At 54.6% G+C, this 19,183-nt stretch overlaps 1 protein-coding gene across 2 annotated transcripts in view; it reads right to left on the bottom strand.

The window, feature by feature from the left end:
• CELSR1 (cadherin EGF LAG seven-pass G-type receptor 1) overlaps positions 1-19,183 on the bottom strand; it is a 180,743-nt gene that overhangs the window by 96,504 nt on the left and 65,056 nt on the right. For both annotated transcript variants that reach the window (XM_055253952.2, XM_055253950.2), the window contains exon 2: positions 11,354-11,992. In XM_055253952.2, coding sequence (XP_055109927.2) covers positions 11,354-11,992 — 639 coding nt within the window. The remainder of the gene's footprint in view (positions 1-11,353; positions 11,993-19,183) is intronic.

Here is a 19,183-nt window from a genome sequence, read left to right as displayed (position 1 = left end):
GGAGGCCTCCAGGACCCAAGATGAGGACAAGCCTGGTGGTGGGTCCTGCCTAGTGGGGACAGGGCCCAGCCAACACTCCCTGGTCCTGGAGTGTGGGGGATGCAGCCTTCACGCCGCCCTGGGGCCCAGCACATGCCAAGAAGACAGTGCCACTGTGGGGCAGGCGGGGCTCCCCTGTGCCCTCCAGGCCTCGGTAGTTGCTTTTCTCCAGGGGCCATGGGGGTGGGCACAGCCTGGAAACAGCCTTGTCCAGTGAGGGTAGGGTTGAGTGGGGACATTCGGGTGGGATGTGCCTGGGTCTCCCACCCAGGGGAGAGGGCACTGTGCAGCCTGGCGCCCCACTGAGCACTTGGCTCCTGATGGTAGGGAGAGGGCTGGCCCTGCCATGCCTTGGAGGGAGGCAGGTTGGGGGGCCTGGATGTGGGGCCAGGGTCTGGCCATGCTCCTGCTAGACACGGAAAGACAACCGAGGAAGGTGAGCCAGGCAGCTGTGCACAGCAGGGCTGGAAGGGACGTGCCCAGTGCGTTCACTATCAGCATGCAGGGAAACCGTGCCAACTACAAACAACAGCGTGCCCGGGCTCAGCTGGAATGCTAGCGAAAACCTCACTCATCATGAAAAAAGGCTGCTCAGCACCCCAACGGTTCAAATTCCCCTGGCCACACCAGTGCAGGCCAGGACAGACAGTGCCCTAGGGACAGATCAAGGCCCAGAAAAATGAGCACGAATTCTTAATTCATCACTTGGAGTTGGGGGTAACAAACTGCCCTCAATAATACAAAGTCTACCCCCACTATGTCCAGCCAGCTTCATCTGATAAGTGTAACCCCACCACACCCAGCCCTGGCAAGCCAGAGGTGTGTGATCAACCTGGCCCCTGGCCCCCAGGAGCAGGACAGAGGCGGCTTTGTCTGTCCACACCAGAGAAAGGGCTTGAAAGTGGTGACCGGAAGCGGGTGAGAGAGCAGAGAACACTCGCCCCCGAGGTCGTCTGGGTCATTATTCTCAGGGCAGAGGCTCAATTCAGACTCTCCAGCAGCTCCCGGCAGCCCTGGGTCCAGGTCGTGGCTGGTTATAAACAGCAGGGACTGCCAGACCCCCACCACAGCGCCGAAGGTGGGGCCTGCTCACTACGCATGCCTTCCACAAATATTTACCAGGCGTGAGTGGTCCTGATTGTTTAATTAGGGAGAGGAGACGCCAAGAGCAGCCGGGGTTGTGGTTAGCAAAATAATGGACCCCAAAAGGTGTCCACATCTTCATCTCTGAAAGCCAGGGATGTGTGACCTCATGGCCTACGGGTCTTTGCAGATGTGATTAAGGATCTTGAGACGGGGCAGTCATCCTGCATTACTGTGTGGCCCCAAAGTCATCACAAGGCTCCTTGTAAGCGGTGGGAGGATGAGGGGCAGAAGGTGCTACAGTGGTGAAAGCAGGGGTCAGAGTGAGGTGAGGAAGGTGCCAGGGGCCAAGGACCAGGTGGCCTCCAGCAGCTGAGGAAGGCAGAGCAGCAGGCCCTCCCCAGGGCCTCCCGGAGCAGCCCCGCCCATGCCCCTGACTGCAGGCCTCCTGCCCTCCAGAACAGTAAGAAGGAATCCGTGCTGCGTTAAGCCCCTCATGTGTGGAAACGTTACAGCGCCCACAGGAAACTCGTGCAGGGGTGAGCCAGTGTGCCCAGCCCTGCTGTCACCGAGCCCACACTCTCTCTGCAGAAGCGGCATCCCTCCAGTGCACGCACAGACGCCCACGACCTGCAGCCAGCCCGGCCAGGCAGCCTTGTCTGCCCTCAACAGCACAGACTTTGAAGTCACAGGGAGCAGCATGCGCTTTAAACCACAGCGAGGTTTCTATTGAGTGCGGCTCGTCTTCAGGCCACTTTTCTAATCGTGGGCCAGATATTTCTGGGCAGATGTTTGTTCCTCACTGACTCACATTCTACACCTAGTTCAGCTTGCCCACCTCCAAGCTGTCCGGGTGGGACACGGGAAAGCCTCTGCTCCTATGCTTAGCGTTCAAGGTAAACACACCACAGGAATCTGCCTCCCACCCTGGAGTGGTCTGTGGCCCTCGCAGACACGCGACAGGCAGGCCAGTGAGAAGCGCCAACAGCCCTGGTTCCCAAACTCCTTAGCTCCCCAGCTAAGGAGCACCCACGGCTGAATTGTGTCCCCAGAAAGATACGCTCAGTCACTAACTCCCAGTACTCTTGAAAGTGACCTTGTTTGGAAATAGGGTCTTTGTAGAGGTAATCAATTTAGGATGCGATCATTAGGGTGGGTCCTAATCCAATGACCGGTGTCCTTACAATGAGAGGGAAACCTGGACAGAGACAGACGTGCACAGAAGAACACAGTGTGAAGAGGGAGACTGCAGTGCGGAGAATGCAATGATGCATCCGTGAGTCAGACACCACCTGGGGCTACCAGAAACTGGAAGAGGCCAGGAGAGGTCCTCCTCTAAAGCCTTCAGAAAGAGCACAGTACTGCAGGGAGCTTGGTTTTGAACTTCTGGCCTCCAGAACAGTGAGACAAGAGAATTTTTCTTTTTTAGACAGAGTCTCGCTCTGTTGCCCAGGCTGGAGTGCCGTGGCACGATCTCAGCTCGCTGTAACCTCCGCTTCCCAGGTTCAAGCAATTCTCCTGCCTCAGTCTCCCAAGTAGCTGGGATTACAGGTATCTGCCACCACGCCTGGCTAATTTTTGTGTTTTTAGTACAGACGGTGTTTCACCCTGTTGGTCAGGCTAGTCTCGAACTCCTGACCTCAGGTGATCCACCTGCCTCAGCCTCCCAAAGTGCTAGGATTACAGAGGCTCTAGTCTTGAACTCCTGACCTCAAGCGATCCATCTGCCTCATCCACCCAAAGTGCTGGGATTACAGGCGTGAACCACTGCACTTGGCTTGAGACAATAGATTTCTGTTGTCTTCAGCCACTCAGTTTGTGCCGATTGGTTACAGCAGCCCCAGGAAGCTCACGGAAGCCGGAGAAGGACTGCAGGGTGTGAGGACCGTGCAGGGCCCCAGTGCTGGTGGGTTGTGCCTGCACACCCCACACAGGACACTAATTCTGTTTATCAAAAGCCCCAGCTTTGGGGGAAGAAATTGAGTGGAGAACAGGAGATATCTGGCTACGTTTACCCACACCCCGATCCCCCGGCACGATTTTAACAGAAAACAGTTACCCAGAAATGAAATAATGCCCCAGCTTTACATGGCAAATCTCAAAACCTAGACTCTGTAGAAAAAGCCAAATGCAAAAGACTTGAGAAGCACTAAGGAGAGGAAAACTTGAAGTAATCCTGAATTATCTGAAAAGCACATTTTCCCAAGAAAGGATTCTGTTTCTGCTTTATTTGAGATTTTAATTATAGGTTATGTAATGATTTTCATTTTGAATGATAATTAACTCTCAAGTTTAAGGACTAACTGCGACTTTACTAGGAATACTTGGAAGTGAAGCTTTAATCCTGGAAGCCGCAGTGAGCACTGGCCCACGTGCAACCCTGCGCTAAGCAGACGTCACTCCGAAGGGTGATGGCACAGCTAGTCATGAATGAGGACCTTATCTGAAAGTGCAGAACTTGCAGCCTGGGATGGATGAGTGCGTCAGCAGATCACATGAAGACGGAAACCCCATGACTCTGATAAGAGAACCCAAAATAGGCCAGGCAAGGTGGCTCACGCCTGTAATCCCAGCACTTTCGGACGCCAAGGCGGGCAGATCACGAGGTCAGGAGATCGAGACCATCCTGGCTAACATGGTGAAACCCCATCTCTACTAAAAAAAAATACAAAAAATTAGCCAGGCATGGTGGTGGACGCCTGTAGTCCCAGCTACTCGGGAGGCTAAGGCAGGAGAATGGTGTGAACCCGGGAGGCGGAGCTTGCAGTGAGCCGAGATTGCACCACTGTACTGCACTCCAGCCTGGGCAACAGAGCGAGACTCTCTCAAAAAAAAGAGAGAGAAAGAGAACCCAAAATAAAACTCACAGCCGGAGTGATGTACACATTTTACAACAGAATCGCAGAAGGGCTAGAATTTATTAAGATTTTCCCATGAGCACACAGGTGATTATATTTTTACACCAAAAGTTTCTCTGTCCTTGAACCTACACAGATTGTCCTTGGCCCCAGGAGGCCCTCGCAGGGACAGCTGGGGACCCTGACCTTGTCCTGTGTGAGGCCCCTCCCCACCAATTGCTATTGTCCCAGCCTAGGGAGTTGGTATGAAGCTCAAAGCCAGCAGCACTGAAGCGCTCCCAAGGGCTACTCACCTACTGGGTTCCTGATTCCCAAACCAAGCTAACGCCCCAGCTAGGGAGCACCCAACGCTCCCAGAAGTCCAGGTGCCGTGGGCATACAGGGCCCAGAGATGGCCCCCACTGGCAGGCTTTGAGCTCAATAGCCTGGTAAAAACTATTCTCAGCCAAGTGTGGTGGCTCATGCCTGTAATCCCATCACTTTGGGAGGCCAAGGCGGGCGGATCAGAAGGTCGGGAGTTCGAGAACAGCTTGGCCAACATGGGAAAACCCTGTCTCTACTAAAAACACAAAAATTAACCAAGCGTGGTGGTGCATGCCTGTAATCCCAGCTACTTGGGAGGCTGAGGCCGGAGAATTGCTTGAACTCAGGAGGCAGAGGTTGCAGTGAGCCAAGGTTGTGCCACTGCACTCCAGCTTGGGCAACAGAGCGAGGCTCACCTCAAGGGAAAAAAAAAAAAAAAAAGATTATTCTCGCAGCCCCTGGGGTCCTAAAAGCAGGCGATCAAGAATAAACTCAACCCTAACAAGGAAGCCCCGGCCCACTGGCGCACACAGGAGGGGCACCCGGGTCTGCCTTTACCCAGACATGAGGTGAGTGAAAGTGACTTGTTGACATCCCCCTCGAAAATATTCAGCCTTGCAGAAAAACCCGCCTTTCCTGTGATATCAGAGCTGCCACTCAGGAATGCGCCCCATGGGAAGACGAAGACGTTACTGTAATGATAAATCACCCGCTCACAGTGTGGAGAGAGATGAGGAAGGGAAGTGCTTCCCGGGAATGCCCAGAGGCCTGGAGCCCACGCTCCCACTCACAGCTGTGATGAGCACGAGGGCGGACCCACGTGGGAGCTTAGCCAGTGCTCACATGGGCAGGACAAAGTCAGATGTACCTCGGCATCCCCTAGGAAGGGGCAAAGGAGACAGGGAAGGGAAGTGTGCGTGCTTGGAGGGTCCCGTTCCTCCTAGCTCAGCACCAGAGGCAGCACAGGCAGCTCTGACCACAACACAGAATGAGTTTCAGGCCCCGAGGGCATTATCTCTGGCCTACGTGGAGGGGCGGGCCTTGTCTCGTTTGCACATGGTGCCTGCTGCAGGCCCGCGAGCATGTTCTCTTGGGCAGAGGACGCTGCTGTCTGCATCTAGTGCAGAGGGAGGAAGGTGACAATGACAAGCAAACACCGCCACGGGGGTGAGGGCTGCAGGGAGGACAGAAGGGTGGGGACAGGGAAGGAACATTCAGGGAAGACCTGGGGGAAGGGGCGCTGGAGGGGCAAGCGCCACAGTGAGAGAGGCCAGTGTGTGTCCCGAAGGCCAGAGTGACCTGAGCCTGGGGAGTCGGGGGTGAGGCTAGACCTCTGAGTGCCACAGGCCCAGTGACTGCACTTTACACTGGAGCACCAGTCACCCAAGGAAGGCCTGAACACTGATGTGACAAATGCATGCTTCACCAGGCATTCTGGGCGCTCCATGAAGAAGGGATCGTCAGGGCAGGACGAGGGTGGCAGGGAGGGCAGGAGAAGGCCCCACCAAGGTGGTAACATGAAAACAGGGACAGGCAGCAGAGAGAAGAGCTGGGCTGGGGAGGCAGAGTCATTAGGTCATGGCAAGAGGCTGAACGTGGGGCCAAGGGGCATCCACCATGAGCCCATGGGCTGAAATGAGGGATGGGGAGAGGAAGCAGGATCAGAGCAGGGAATATCTGAAATTGGTACTGGGGACACCCTCCAGGGAACCAGAGGGAAGAGGCTGGAGGCCCCGGGTATCTGACCCTCCCAGGAGCGGCTGTGAAACTCACCTCTCACGAGAGATCCCCTGAGTCGGATCCTGGCCCTGCCTGCCTGGTGCTGCACCTGGGTGTTGACAGAACTGGGATGACAACTGTCCCACCTCCTGGGTTGTCACAGATACATGGGAAAGGCCGAGAGCAGAACCCAGGACTTCCGTTCTTGGTCACCAGTAGCGAGTACCGTTCCTAGTTTTTTTTGAGACAGTCTCGCTCTGTCCCCCAGGCTGGAGTGCAGTGGCATGATCTCGGGTCACTGCAACTTCTGCCTCTTGGGTTCAAGTGATTCTCCTGCTTCAGCCTCCCGAGTAGCTGGGATTACAGGCATGCGCCACCACACCCGGTTAATTTTTTGTATTTTTAGTAGAGACAAGGTTTCACCGTGTTGGCCAAGATGGTCTCAATCTCCTGACCTCGTGATCCACGTGCCGCGGCCTCCCAAAGTGCTGGGATTACAGATGTGAGCCACCGTGAGCAGCCTGTTCCCATTTTAGTAATGAGTGGTTCTAATTGTTTAGTTAGGGAGAGGAGACACCAAGAGCAGCACCAGGATTCAAAACCGAGTCCTAAGGCCAGTTCTGATTTAAGGAGGTCAGGTTTCTTGTGGGGAAGGAACAGCGTCCTCCCAGCCCCTCAGGTGCGAGGTTAACAGCTGCAAAGCCCCTCCCGGGCCGCTGCGTACCGCCGATCACACTGCCCCTTTCAACCAGCACAGAAGGAGCCTTTTACAAAATGCTGTTAAACAAGTGATGCAAGAGGAAGGATCTAAGCTGGTAAACCTGGCTGGCCGTTAACCCTCGAGGGTCTACAGCTGCAGCTCGGAAGCCAAAATGCCTGGGTTTGAATCCTGACCCCACCCTCCACAGGGCCAGCAGGGTCCTTGCTCTCAGCACTGAAGCCGGTTCTCTGCCGTGGCGGTCCTGTGCACTACAGATGTCAAGCAGCATTCCTGGACTCATCCCACCAGCACCCCCAACACCAGCTGTGACAACCAAAAATGTCTGATTTTGTCGAACGTCCCTGGGGGCAAAATCACCCCTAATGGAGAACCCCTGGGCTAGATGCTTTGATGTCTTGTACCCCAGTTTCTATAACCCCATTATAAAATGGGATCATAGAGCTGCCTCGAGAAGTCAATGCAGAAATACGTGTAGAATCATCTAGAGCAGTAACCAGCAGAGCAGAGCACTCACTAAACATTAGCTACAGTCCAGCCAGGCGTAGTGGCCCATGCCTGTAAACCCAACACTTTGGGAGGCCAAGGCAGGAGAACCACCTGAGGTCAGGAGTTTGAGACCAGCCTGGCCAACATAGCGAAACCCAGTCTCTACTAAAAATACAAAAAATCAGCCGGGCGTGGTGATGCATGCCTGTACTCCCAGCCACCCAGGAGGCTAAGGCAGGAGAATCACTTGAACCCAGGAGGCAGAGGTTGCAGTGAGCCAAGATCACACCACTGAACTCCAGCCTGGGTGACACAGACTGTCTCCACACACACACACACACACACACACACACACCCATCAGCTACAGTCCCTGCCATCCTGGGGGACAGAAACATGGAAGTGTGTGAACCACACCCAGCATGGGGGTGGACCAACAAAAGCATAAGCAAGGCACCCGGGAAGCTTCAAGGGAGGAAACCTATGATCCATCCGAGGAGGTTGGGAAACTTCTAGAACCTTCTCAGAGCAGAGTACAGCCGCTGAAACAGATTTTGAGGGAGGCCCATGATGGGCAGAGGGATGGGGAGGAAACGCGTTTCAGATGAAGGGATGGCAGGTGCAGAGGGGAGACGGAACAGGGCCCTGTGTCTGGACCCACAGGGGCCAGGTCGAAGCAGAACTACAATGTTTACAAAAAGACCGAGGGGCTGAGAACCCAGGAACACGAGCCTGTGTTTGCCTCTCACGGTTGTTTAGGACTCTCTGCGGAGCGGAGAAACTGGGAGGGCGTCCCAGGCACATCTAAGATGCCGGAGCCTTGAGGCTTCCTGCCCTCGTCCCTTTCGGAGAATGGGATGGCTGCAGACCCCAACCAGTCCCAACACCGTGAGCGGGTGGCAGCCCTCCTTTCCCTGCAAAGATCAGGGGAATCCACAGACCCTGGGGTCTTGGACTTCTCTAAGGCCAAAATGGATTTCAGGGACATGGGAGAGCTGTATTTTCTCCAGCATCAAATTTGTTGAGTTTTCCTGAAATTAATTGCTACTTCCTTCATCCAGCTCCTGCTGTCTCCTGTCCCGCAACACAGGAAGCCAGGGGCTTTCAGCAGCCACTTGGGCCGATTCCAACCTTGCAACCATGAGGCCCCCGAGCTCGGCTTACCAGGGAGCAAGTAATAAAACCCCTCTGACGACAGCCCCACTTTCATCGTGAATAAATGAGCTCAATTACCTCCACGCAGAAAAAGGAGCGCTTCAAAGGGAAAGAGGGAAAAGGGGAGGAAGAGGGACGGAGTAGAAATAATCAGTCTTAATTAGCCTTATCTCCGAGGGAAATACATATGATAATTTTGGTACCCAAAGAGATTCAAATTAGTCTCATGCCAATCATTACATGTTAGTGGGTCTTATTGGTGATGACAGACTTGGCCGTTCCCCAGTCATTAGTTTTCTAAAAATGACTCTCTTGATGAAAAGAAAACCTGAGAAGCTAAGAAGGTGGATTTCCCCCCAATGGGTCAATCATCTTCAGAGGGGATCTGCTGGTCCAAGGGTCCCCAGGGGCCTTGGCCACCCCTGCCCAGTGCAGCCCCAAGCTTCCTGCAGCCTGGACTGGCGGCCTGGGAGGCCGATGCCAGGTCTCAAAGCCACATTAGACGTTACCCTAGGGCTCCTGACTTGTCTGACAAAGCCAGAGGTGGGGGGTGCTTGCACGGTCCCCTCTACCCATGGAAGAGCCAACGGCACAGATGAACTTGGTCACCCCCCAGAACGGGCTGGGGGAGGTCTGGCTGTGTGCACTGGCCTGGCATACAGGAGGTACTCAGTATCTGCGGAGTAACGATGGCGTCCTTGCCAACTCTTGGGAGTGCAACAGGCCCCTTCCCAGGGACTCGCGGCCACGGCTTCTTCATCTGAAGCAGGAAAGTCGACGAAGCGACCCCCGACCCAGGCACATGGCCGGCACTGGCTTGGGGAAGGGGCGCTGACCGTGCTGGCTGCTGCTACATCCAAGCTGGCCCTTCAGAGAGGCAGAGCAGCCCGCTCAAGGCCGTGAGGGGCAAAGCGGAGGAAGGGGACCTGGGGAAGCTGACACAGAACAGGAATCCACTGAAACTCAGAGCAGGGGAGGGGGCCTGGTTCAGGCCTGCTCATACCTGGAGTCGTCTCCACCCCCAAACCCAACGCAGGTGTGGGCTGTGGGAGGCGGGGGTCTCCCGCCGCCTCTGCCTGCCTGCCTTGCCCACAGCCGAGCCCCAGTATAGCCAGGAATTTAGGATTAGCACTCAGTGAGAGACAGCGAGGGGAAGAGCCCCAGACCCAGACGGCACCAACAGACAGCCACAGACTAGCAGGCGTGGGAACACCATGGGGCAGGTGACCACAGTGCCTTCCTTCCACCTGCCATATGACCAGAGGGCCACCAACCTGGGGTGCAGGAGGTCAGAGCTGGGAGCCCCATTGCATCGGGCTGCCAACACCCACGCTGGTGGTTTTCCCTCCACTTCTGATGCAGAGAACCTTGGAAGCCATCCTTCCTCTCTCTCTCTGCTCCCCTGCGCTCTTCCTGCCTGATAAATACCTGCTAATACCTCAAACCCTTGTTATAAGCTCGATAAACTTGTGCTATGTGCTGCTAACGAGCAGCTAACGATTGCTCAGGTGTTTATATTAAACAGATTAATCGAGGATACAGTCGATGGAAGAGTCTCAAAGTTATCTCCGGTATGAACCAAATCCTGCCTAATCCCAGAGAGCTTTCAAAAAAAAAAAAAGACAGACTATTCACCACTGGGACCACTGTGAACTCATTTTTCAAATGAGCCGTCATTTTATGGAACAGACGATCAAAGACCAAAGCAAGATGTGCGGCTGAGATGCAGAGAACGTGTGTTTCTGTACCGCTCTCGGGGTGGCTCTTTATTTTTAAAAACCACCGTTGGCTACATTTGGAGTAATTCATCTTGGTGATGAGTCAGGAGGTATCAAGGAAAGAGCATCTTCAGAGGTGGGAGGATGAGTCACGAAATTTCTACGGTGACAGAGAGGCATGAAAAAAACAAGATTTCAAGACCCAAATGAGTAATGGCTCAGTGATTTCCACCTGGTTCCACTGTTTTACACTAACCAATTAAGCCTGCAATCTGGAATAAAGTACTTTAACCTGAGAGCCACTTAAAAGCAACTCATGTCACTTCATGCATTTAGGTTTTCTTTTAAGTGGATCTCACCCTGTAACCTTGTCCTACTGTTCTCCTAAAGCAGGCAGTTAAGTCGGGCAGGAAAGGTGAGTAAGCCGTGGGCTACGGTCAGGGAAGCCCCGAGCTGGCTAAGAAAGTGCCATTGCTGGCCGGGCGCGGTGGCTCACGCCTGTAATCCCAGCACTTTGGGAGGCCGAGGCGGGCGGATCACGAGGTCAGGAGATCGAGACCACGGTGAAACCCCGTCTCTACTAAAAATACAAAAAAAATTAGCCGGGCGTGGTGGCGGGCACCTGTAGTCCCAGCTGCTCGGAGAGGCTGAGGCAGGAGAATGGCGTGAACTCGGGAGGCGGAGCTTGCAGTGAGCCGAGACTGCGCCACTGCACTCCAGCCTGGGCGACAGAGCGAGACTCCGTCTCAAAAAAAAAAAAAAAAAAGAAAGTGCCATTGCTGGCCGGGCACGGTGGCTCACGCCTGTAATCCCAGCACTTTGGGAGGCTGAGGCGGGTGGATCATTTGAAGTTAGGAGTTCAAGACCAGCCTGACCAACATGGTGAAACCCCATCTCTACTAAAAATACAAAAATTAGCCAGGCGTGGTGGCGTGTGCCTGCAACCCCAGCTACCTGGGAGGCTGAGGCAGGGGAATCGCTTGAACCCAGGAGGTGGAGGTTGCAGTGAGCCAAGATTGCATCACTGCACTCAAGCCTGGACAAAAGAGTGAGATCATCTCAAAAAAGGTTAAAAAAAAAAAAAAAAAAGTACCGTTACTGAGATCCTCTCAAGGTTCGTGGAGCCCACACCTGGGCCCAGCGCCCATCCTCCAACCGTTTTCCCCAGAGGGAAGTACACAGAGGAAACCACCCGAGACCTCGGCCACGTGACCTGGGGACATGTGCACAAAGCCAGGGTGAGCCCGGCCACCCGCAGGCCCCGGGCACCTACCAGTGAAGTCCTCGAAGCACTCGCAGGTGTAGCCGCCCTCGCGGCTGCGGCAGCGGCCGTTGGTGCCGCACGGGTTGGAGTAGCAGAGGTCGATCTCCGTCTCGCAGTAGTCGCCGGTGAAGCCGGGCGGGCAGCGGCAGCGCAGGCCGTTGATGGGGTGGATGGGCCGGAAGAGCACGGTTGTGGAGCTGAGGAAGGGCGCGGAGCTGTCGAAGCGCAGCACGGACACGCACTTCATGTAGTTCTCGCAGGGCTCACGCAGGCAGATGTTGTCGTCGAAGGGCAGCACGCGCTGCGTGGAGATGGTGGTCAGCAGCGTCCGGTTCAGGTAGATCTGCTCCTGCAGGTCCTCCGACGGGAAGAACTGGCCACGGACGCCACCAGGCAGCAGTGCCGAGAAGGTCACGTTCAGGATGTTGGAGCTGACGTCAGTGTCGTTCTGGACATTGAAGACGAAGACGTCGTCCTTGGTGGTGGACAGCACCGCGGCCACCCCCTCCACGAACAGGGTCAGCAGTGGGGACAGAAACTTCTCCTGTGACATGTTCTCCAGGCGGACAGTGATGCTGTTGGTCAGCATGTCGTCCGTGATGATGGTGACACGCAGGGTGCAGAAGGCCGTGACGCTATGGATGCCATCTGCAGACACAAGGAAAGTCAGGGTCATTCAGCCGCTGTGGGAGTCACAGGTCCTATAGGCCCCATCCCAGGAGCAGCCTCAGGCATGCTTGGCAAAGGAGAAGAGAGCCTGGGCATCCCACTCCCCGTTCCCCACCCATGACCACCACCTTGACCCTCCCTCCTTCAGCACCCTGGCCCCTGCCCCCCATGACCACCACCTTGACCCTCCCTCCTCCAGCACCCTAACCCCTGCCCTGGCTTCCTAAAGCACAGCTCCAATCACATCTTTCTCTGGCTCCGAAGCCCTCAGAGGGCCCCAAAGCGCTCAGCAGGGCACCCTGACGACCACCGGGATTCAGCCCCTCACTGCCTGAAACTCCTCACACGCTTTGGTTCCAGCCACATGAGGATTTGAAGTCCCCTTTTACCTCCTCTGCACCTGCCCTGGCCTCCAGGGATCCCACCCTGCCCAACTTCCCAACAGTTCTTCCTGTCCTTGCAGCTCAGCTCAAACTCTGCAGTGCCTAGCAAGCCCGCCCTGGTCCTGCCCAGGGGACATCCCCACCAACGTGCTGTGCTGAGGGTCCCACTTAGCTCGGCTGCACCCCATGCAACTCCACATGCCCAGCACACAGGAGGCACTGAGGAGCACCGCTCTACAAAGACACGCAGCGGCCTCTCAGCCAGCAGTAAACACATCATCAAGTGAGGTACTTAGGAGTCTGATGCCAAGACGGTGGAGCGCCTTGGTTGCAAAGGCACGTGCATCATCGGTTCCAGGCCCAGAATCGGACGAGACGTTCAAGGGGTGGGCCATGGGTACCAGTGGCTCCCAGGGACGGAGCGGCGGCCCCTGCCCAGGGGCCCTCACCTGCCACCTCCAGGCCCGGGCTCAGATGTGGGGTGGGATTTGCAGAATAGCCTGCCAACTCCAGGTCCTCCAGGCCTGGCTCGGATTCTGTGTTCCTGGAGCCCCCACCCCATGAGGCCCCCTGCCTATGGCCCCCACAAGAGCTCCCACCCTGGTTTCCATGGAGCGTGGGGCCCCTGTCACCCCTCAGAGTCCTGGGCCTCAGTAACTGCCCCTGTCAGGAGGACAGGAGCCGGGCAGGGAGCCAGAGAGGGCCAAGCCCTCCTCCCTCTCATTCTAGGGACTGTGAGGAAGCGTCTGGGCCTTTGGAGGGTGATGAGGCCCAGAGGCCACCTTGTCACCCTGAGCCCGGCAACGCGCCCAACAAGGCACGGTGGCACGCGGGGATCCCAAGAGGAAACGGAACGAGAGCAACAGGTGGCTCCGCACCCGGCACTTTCCCAGCACCAGGAGCCACCAGTCACATCTGGGAGGGACCTGGAGTCATGTAATTTGTCTAAACAACAAAGAAATGCAACCACTGCAGAAGCCACAGGTGCGTGCAGGTGCAGTGGACCCAAGATCCCAAGAGATTCTAACAGAACCAGCATCACCCCCAGTTCACAGGTGAGGAAAACGGAGGCAGAAGCCAAATTTCACACCCAGAAACGTGGGCCCGGCTGGGGGCGCCCAGCTCCCACCCCAGTAACGACACCCGGGTCATGCCCTGGGTGCTGTTGCTCTGCCAGGTGGCCCTCAGGACAGTGTGGCAAGTCAGGACTCAGAATATGAAATTAATATTTGTACAACCTCGGTGTGGGGAGGACGCCCCTGGCTCTGAAATAAACCCAGAGCCCTTCGAGGTTACAGAGTTCTGTCAGCAACTCCCACAGAGCACCTTGGAGCAGGAAGGAGCAGCCCAGAGGGTGTCCGCAGAGCCCAGAGGCAGAGGACCAGTGGCTTTAAGAAGGAGTGGGGAAAAACACAAATGAGGCCAAAAGGTCCAAGGCAAAGGACATGGTGGGAGACGGCCTCAGAGAGTGCGTTCCTTCCCTCCCCGACCCCAGCTGCTCCCACTCCGAAGGGGGCCTCCACTGCCCTGCCCTGGAGCAGGGTGGCCCTGAGACGGCTGGGTCCCACAGGATGTAGCAGGAAACACGTCCTCCAGTTGCTGGCCCAGGCCCCAAGAGAGCTGGAAGGTTCTGCCTCTTTCCTCCTGGTGCCCAGACCCCACACTAGAGAGGGCACGTCGGGGAGAAGGCAGCACTCTCGTCCAGGGCCCCGGCCAGTGGAATCCCCAGACCCCAGATGTGACCTGCCGGGCTGCTGAGGCTCAAGCCACCCCAGGGAGGGCCCGGACACCACAGAGCAGAGACCAGCCCCGCGCTAAGCCTGGCCGCACTGTGAGTAGATAATATGACCAGAGCTAGAGGCCACTAGGTTTGGGACGCTTTGTTACAGTGAGCCGAGATCCCGCCACTGCACTCCAGCCTAGGCGACAGAGCGAGACTCCATCTCAAAAAAAAAAAAAAGAAAAAGAAAAAAAGAAAACTCTGGAAGGATGCTGCAGAGACTCCTACAAAGGATATAAAAGGATGGGGTGGGAGAGAGAGAACCACCTTTCTACTTTACTGCTCATTTTGTGTTATTCAGCTGTCTTACAATTAGCATGTACCGTTTGGGTTGCTAGAAATGCAATACTTTTTGTAACAAAAGAAAAAGTTGAGTCAACCACACCTACGTCCACAGCAGCGCTATTCACAAGAGCTAAAACATGGAAGTCACCTGCGTCCACCGACAGATGAACGGATAAAACAAATGTGGTCCGGCCAAGCGTGGTGGCTTACGCCTGTAACCACAGCACTTTGGGAGGCCGAGGTGGGTGGATCACGATGTCAGGAGTTCAAGACCAGCCTGGGAAACATGGTGAAACCATGTCTCTACTAAAAATACAAAAATTAGCTGGGCGTAGTGGTGCGTGCCTGTAATCTTAGCTACTCGGGAGGCTGAGGCAGGAGAATCGCTTGAACCCAAGAGGTGGAGGTTGCAGTGAGCCAAGATCATGCCACTGCACTCCAGCCTGGGCAATAAAACAAGACTCTGTCTCAAAAAAAAAAAAAAAAAATGTAGTCCATGCATACAATGGAATATTATCCAGCCTTAAAAAGGGAGGAAATTCTGACACACGCTGCAACATTGATGTACCTTGAGGACTTGATGCTCAGTGCAGTAAGCCGGTCACATGTGAGGCTGCACTGACAGGAGGTCCCTAGAGGAGTTCGATTCATAGAGACAGAAAGTACAATGATGGGTGCCACGGGTGGGGAGGCAGATTGGGGAGCTGTTGTTTAACGGGTGCAGGGTTTCAGTTTGGGACCATGAAAAAGTTCTGGAGATAGATGGTGGTGATGGCCGCACAGCAATGCTAATGTGCTTAATGCCACAGAACCATACACTTAAAAATGGTTAAAGTGGTAAACGTATGTGTATTTTACCACAATTACAAATTTTTTAAATAGGCCAGTCTCAGTGGCTCACATCTGAAATCCCGGCACTCTGGGAGGCCGAGGCGGCAGATCACCTGAGGTCAGGAGTTCGAGACCACCATGGCCAACATGGTGAAACCCTGTCTCTACTAAAAATACAAAAAATTAGTTTGGCATGGTGGCATGTGCCTGTAGTCTCAGCTACTCAGGAGGCTGAGGCTTGAGAATTGCTTGAACCTGGCAGGCAGAGGTTGCAGTGAGCCGAGATTGCACCACTGCACTCCAGCCTGGGGGACAGAGTGAGGCTCTGTCTCCCCTCAAAAAAGAAAAGTCTTAAAAATAGTCTATGACCCATAGGCATTGCTTGGCCACGTGCTGAACACCCCTGGGGTCTGCCAGCCTCAGTTTCCCTCCACCATCATCCTCATGTGGCAGCCAGAGTGGTCTTCCTAAAACATTGACCTCACCACCTTGCTCCCTTGTGGCCTCTAATGGCACCCAGCATAAAATACACAGCCCTCTGTCCTGTGGTCTGTCCCTGTCATCCTGTGACAGCTCTTCCTGCCCTGGGGCCTCTGCACATCTCCTGGCTGGAGCACTGCCCTCCTTCTGACACTGACCACACCCCGGGGTCCCTCACTGGAGGACCCTCCATGCTGAGCCCCTCACTCCCATCTGCCACATCCCAACTTCAGTTCTTGCACAAGAGTGGCAGGGCTCTCCGTGTTTGTTTTGTTGTTTTTTGTTTGTTTGTTTGTTTGTTTTGAGATGGAGTCTCGCTCTGTTGCCCAGGCTGGAATGCAATGATGTGATCTCAGCTCACCGCAACCTCCATCTCCCAAATTCAAGTGATTCTCCTGCCTCAGTCTCCCAAGTAGCTGGGATTACAGACGTACACCACCACATCCGGCTAATTTTTGTATTTTTAGTAGAGATGAGGTTTCACCATGTTGGCCAGGCTGATCTCAAACTCCTGACCTCAAGTGATCCACCCACCTCGGCCTCCCAAAGTGCTGGGATTACAGGCGTGAGCCACCGTGCCCGGCCTAGGGCTCTGATTTTCTTATTTGTTTATATCTGTTTCTTTCCCCATGAGTCCCTGAGGACCCAGAACCTGTAGGTCTTGTTCCTGCTGCACCCATCACATCTAGAACAGTTCCTGGCACTCAGAAGTCACTGGATAAACATTTGTGGAAGAAAGGGAAGGAGGGAGGAGGAGGGGAGAGAGGGAGGGAGGAGGAAGGGAGAGAGGGAGGGAGAGGCAAAGGGGCCAGAGAAGTATGGTGTCACTTTAACTCCAACATCAACATTGACACAAACAGCATAATGAGACTTCATTTTTTCATGTAAGCTATTTTTTTGTGCCTGTTTGACTTTTTTTTTTTAAGGTCCACTACAATAATACAGATAGGGTACTGTTTACTTCCTCGTGGCAGTTGTTATGAAACATGCTTTTATCTTTAACCACACACGGATGTGTTTATTCTGGCCCAATATGCAAAGGCCATACTGATTTTAAGCTAAAAGCCCAGGCCTTCTTGGGGTGCCCTGAGCTACTCTGACCCCCACAAGTTGGGTGGAGGCTCCAGCACTGGGGCCTTCCTGGGGGCAGCCCAGGAAGGCCCAACACAGAGAAACACCCCGGAACAAGATCCATATTCTAGGGACATCCATGTTCACTCAGGGATAAAACGATGACGTAACGGATAGAAAATAGCATTAAATATTAACGACCATGAAGTGTGCTAGAGAACACGACGAGTGCCTTAGTATTAATCCAACATCAATTTCCTTCGAGACCACGGGCCACGGTGAAATTACTTTTTACTTAAGTAGTCTGGGTTGGATTTTGAACCAACCTGCAGCTTAAGCCTTCAGACACACACATCTAAACGCCACCAGTATGGGAATGCTGAGCCAAGGACAGCCTATCCCCACGATGGAATATGATGCAGCCAAACCACACAGCAGCACAAACCTCCATTTTTGGCAGAGATAGATCAAGACAACATGATGTTAGGTTACAAGAACTAGGCCAGGAGCAGTGGCTCACACCTGTAATCCCAGCACTTTGGGAGGCCGAGGTGGGCGGATCACCAGAGGTCAGGAGTTCGAGACCAGCCTGGCCAACGTGGCGAAACCCTGTCTACTAAAAATACAAAGATTAGTGGGGCGTTGTGGTGCACGTCTGTAGTCCTAGCTACTTGGGAGACTGAGGCAGGAGAATCACTTGAACCTTGGAGTCGGAGGTTGCAGTGAGCCAAGACGGCACCACTGCACTCCAGCCTGGGCGACAGAGTGAGACTCCATCTCAAAAAAAAAAAAAAAAAGTTTCTACATGAGCCCAGAGAGCTATCGGCACTGTGGACAGCGGTTCTGTTTGCGTTGCTGATTTTGTTTTTTGTTTTGTTTTGTTTTTTATAAAACTTAATTTTGAAACAGTTTTAGATTTACAAAAAAATTACTAATACAGCGGGTTCCCCGAGACCCCACACCCAGGCCCCTATGAGTTACGTTATTCAATAGCATGGTAGGTTTGGGGGTCTTTTGCTTGTTTGTTTTGAGACAGAGTCTCATTCTGTGGCCCAGGCTGGAATGCAGTGGTGTGATTACTGCAGCCTTGAGCTTTGAGCTCCTGGGCTCAAGTGATCCTCCTGCCTCAGCCTCCTGAGGAGTTAGGACTACACGAGCATGCCACCATGCCTGGCTGCGTTTTCTGTTTTTGTTTTTTGTAGAGGTGAGGCCGTGCGATGTTGCCCAGGCTGGTCCTGCACTCCTGGCCTCAAGCGATCCTCCCACCTCAGCCTCCTAAAGTGCTGGGATTCACGGGTGTGAGCCGTTGGCCCTGGCCTCAGCATTTGTCATAAGGAACGAGCCAGTATTGATAGGTTATTAACCGAAGCCTGTTCTTTCTGCAGATTTCCCTCATTTCCACCCACTGTCCTCTCCTGTCCCAGGACCCCACACCACACTCAGCTCCCCTGCACCATGGTGGCCTCCAGCCTTCCCTGGGTCTGGGACCTGTACAGTTTTCAGGGGCTGTGGTCTGTGGCCTTTAGGTGCTGCTGACTTTCTGCCTCACACTGTCCCCCGTGGTTTCATTTCTGTGCGTGAGTGGCCTTTAGGTGCTGCTGACTTTCTGCCTCACACTGTCCCCCGTGGTTTCATTTCTGTGCGTGAGTGGCCTTTAGGTGCTGCTGACTTTCTGCCTCGCACTGTCCCTGTGGTTTCATTTCTGTGCGTGAGTGGCCTTTAGGTGCTGCTGACTTTCTGCCTCGCACTGTCCCCCGTGGTTTCATTTCTGTGCGTGAGTGGCCTTTAGGTGCTGCTGACTTTCTGCCTCGCACTGTCCCCCGTGGTTTCATTTCTGTGCGTGAGTGGCCTTTAGGTGATGATGACTTTCTGCCTCGCACTGTCCCCGTGGTTTCATTTCTGCGCATGAGTACAGGTCCGTTCACAGTTTGGGGTCTGCTTGATTTTGGGAGGCACAGTGCCCACCCAGCACTCTCTCTGCCCATGCTCCGGGCGTTCCTCCCAGGCCTGGAGTGGTTCCGCGGCACCTCAAAAGCAATCAAGTGCCATCCCCTGCTTTCCCGGGAAGGGTGAGTCACCTCATTGTGGCTGAGACGTGGGAAGGGGACAGAGCAGATGGCAGAGCGCGAGGCTGTGGGGCCCTCCTGGCAGGTGCTGTACAAACCTGAACCACGTCATGGGAAGGAACTTTCTGGGTCTTCACGGAGGTTGGGACCTGTCCAGTCCCCCTGACTTTCGTGAAAGACTTTGCAGTCAGATAATGGTTATCCGCGATCGTGTTCCCCATGGTGAGCTCATGCTGTGGGGCAGTGGGGGCAGAGGTCACATCATGGCCTTCAA

The sequence above is a fragment of the Symphalangus syndactylus genome, chromosome 18 (assembly GCF_028878055.3).
Source record: "Symphalangus syndactylus isolate Jambi chromosome 18, NHGRI_mSymSyn1-v2.1_pri, whole genome shotgun sequence".
Taxonomy (NCBI): domain Eukaryota; kingdom Metazoa; phylum Chordata; class Mammalia; order Primates; family Hylobatidae; genus Symphalangus; species Symphalangus syndactylus.
Note: the sequence above shows the minus strand (reverse complement) of the source record. Positions and strands in the feature narration are given on the sequence as shown.